Raw genomic sequence first — 717 nt, 5'->3', positions numbered from 1 at the left:
GATCCTCGTTAATCAGGGAATACCGGGGGGATCCTCGTTAATCAGGGAAGGCGAGGATGGAGCCGGGCCAGCCGTGAGCCACGGTTTTAACCCCTTCCCTCAGCCACCGGCCCCGTGCCGGGGCACCCGACTGCGGCAAAGGGTCCAGATTCGGACCCGGCAGCAGGTCGGTGCCCTCCATCCCCGGTGCACCACCCCAGCGCTGGCAGAACCATCCCCACCGTCCCCTCCATTCCCGGACCACCCGCCATCCCTTTCCTTCTATCCCAGGTTATACCAGATCCCCTTCGAGATGCCGGACTGCGCGGGGGAATCGGAGACCCGCACCCTGCACCTCGTCGGCGATTTCTCAGCTCCCGCCGAATTTTTCGTGACCCTGGGGGTCTTCTGCTTCCTCTACGCCATGGCAGCTCTGGTGCTTTACCTGCGCTTTCATTCCCTCTACGGCGAAAATAAGAAGCTCCCCATCGCGGTAAGGCGGTCGCATCCCTTGGGATGGGACGGGATGGGAAGGATGCTGCCCGGCTCCGGCGCTGAGCCCGGTGTCACCATCCCGGCAGGATTTCTGCGTCACCGTTTGCTTCGCCTTCTTCTGGCTGGTGGCGGCGGCGGCGTGGGGCAAAGGGCTGACCGACGTGAAGGCGGCCACGCGGCCCGCCAGCCTCATCGCCGCCATGGGGGTCTGCCAGGAGGAGGAGGTGGGCTGCAACGCCGGCG

General features: G+C 65.4%; 1 protein-coding gene across 1 annotated transcript; it reads left to right on the top strand.

The window, feature by feature from the left end:
- Window positions 1-276: 276 nt before the first annotated feature.
- SYPL2 (synaptophysin-like 2) lies at window positions 277-714 on the top strand (the record flags this gene model as incomplete). The annotated part of the gene is made up of 2 exons (XM_009890543.1): window positions 277-472; window positions 561-714. Coding segments are annotated over exons 1-2 (334 nt in total), but the record flags the coding sequence as incomplete, so codon positions are not given.
- Between the last annotated feature and the right edge of the window lie 3 nt (window positions 715-717).

The sequence above is a fragment of the Charadrius vociferus genome, unplaced genomic scaffold (assembly GCF_000708025.1).
Source record: "Charadrius vociferus isolate BGI_N301 unplaced genomic scaffold, ASM70802v2 scaffold721, whole genome shotgun sequence".
NCBI classification, from domain to species: domain Eukaryota; kingdom Metazoa; phylum Chordata; class Aves; order Charadriiformes; family Charadriidae; genus Charadrius; species Charadrius vociferus.
The sequence above is the reverse complement of the archived record's forward strand: the minus strand, read 5'-3'. Positions and strand labels throughout refer to the sequence as shown.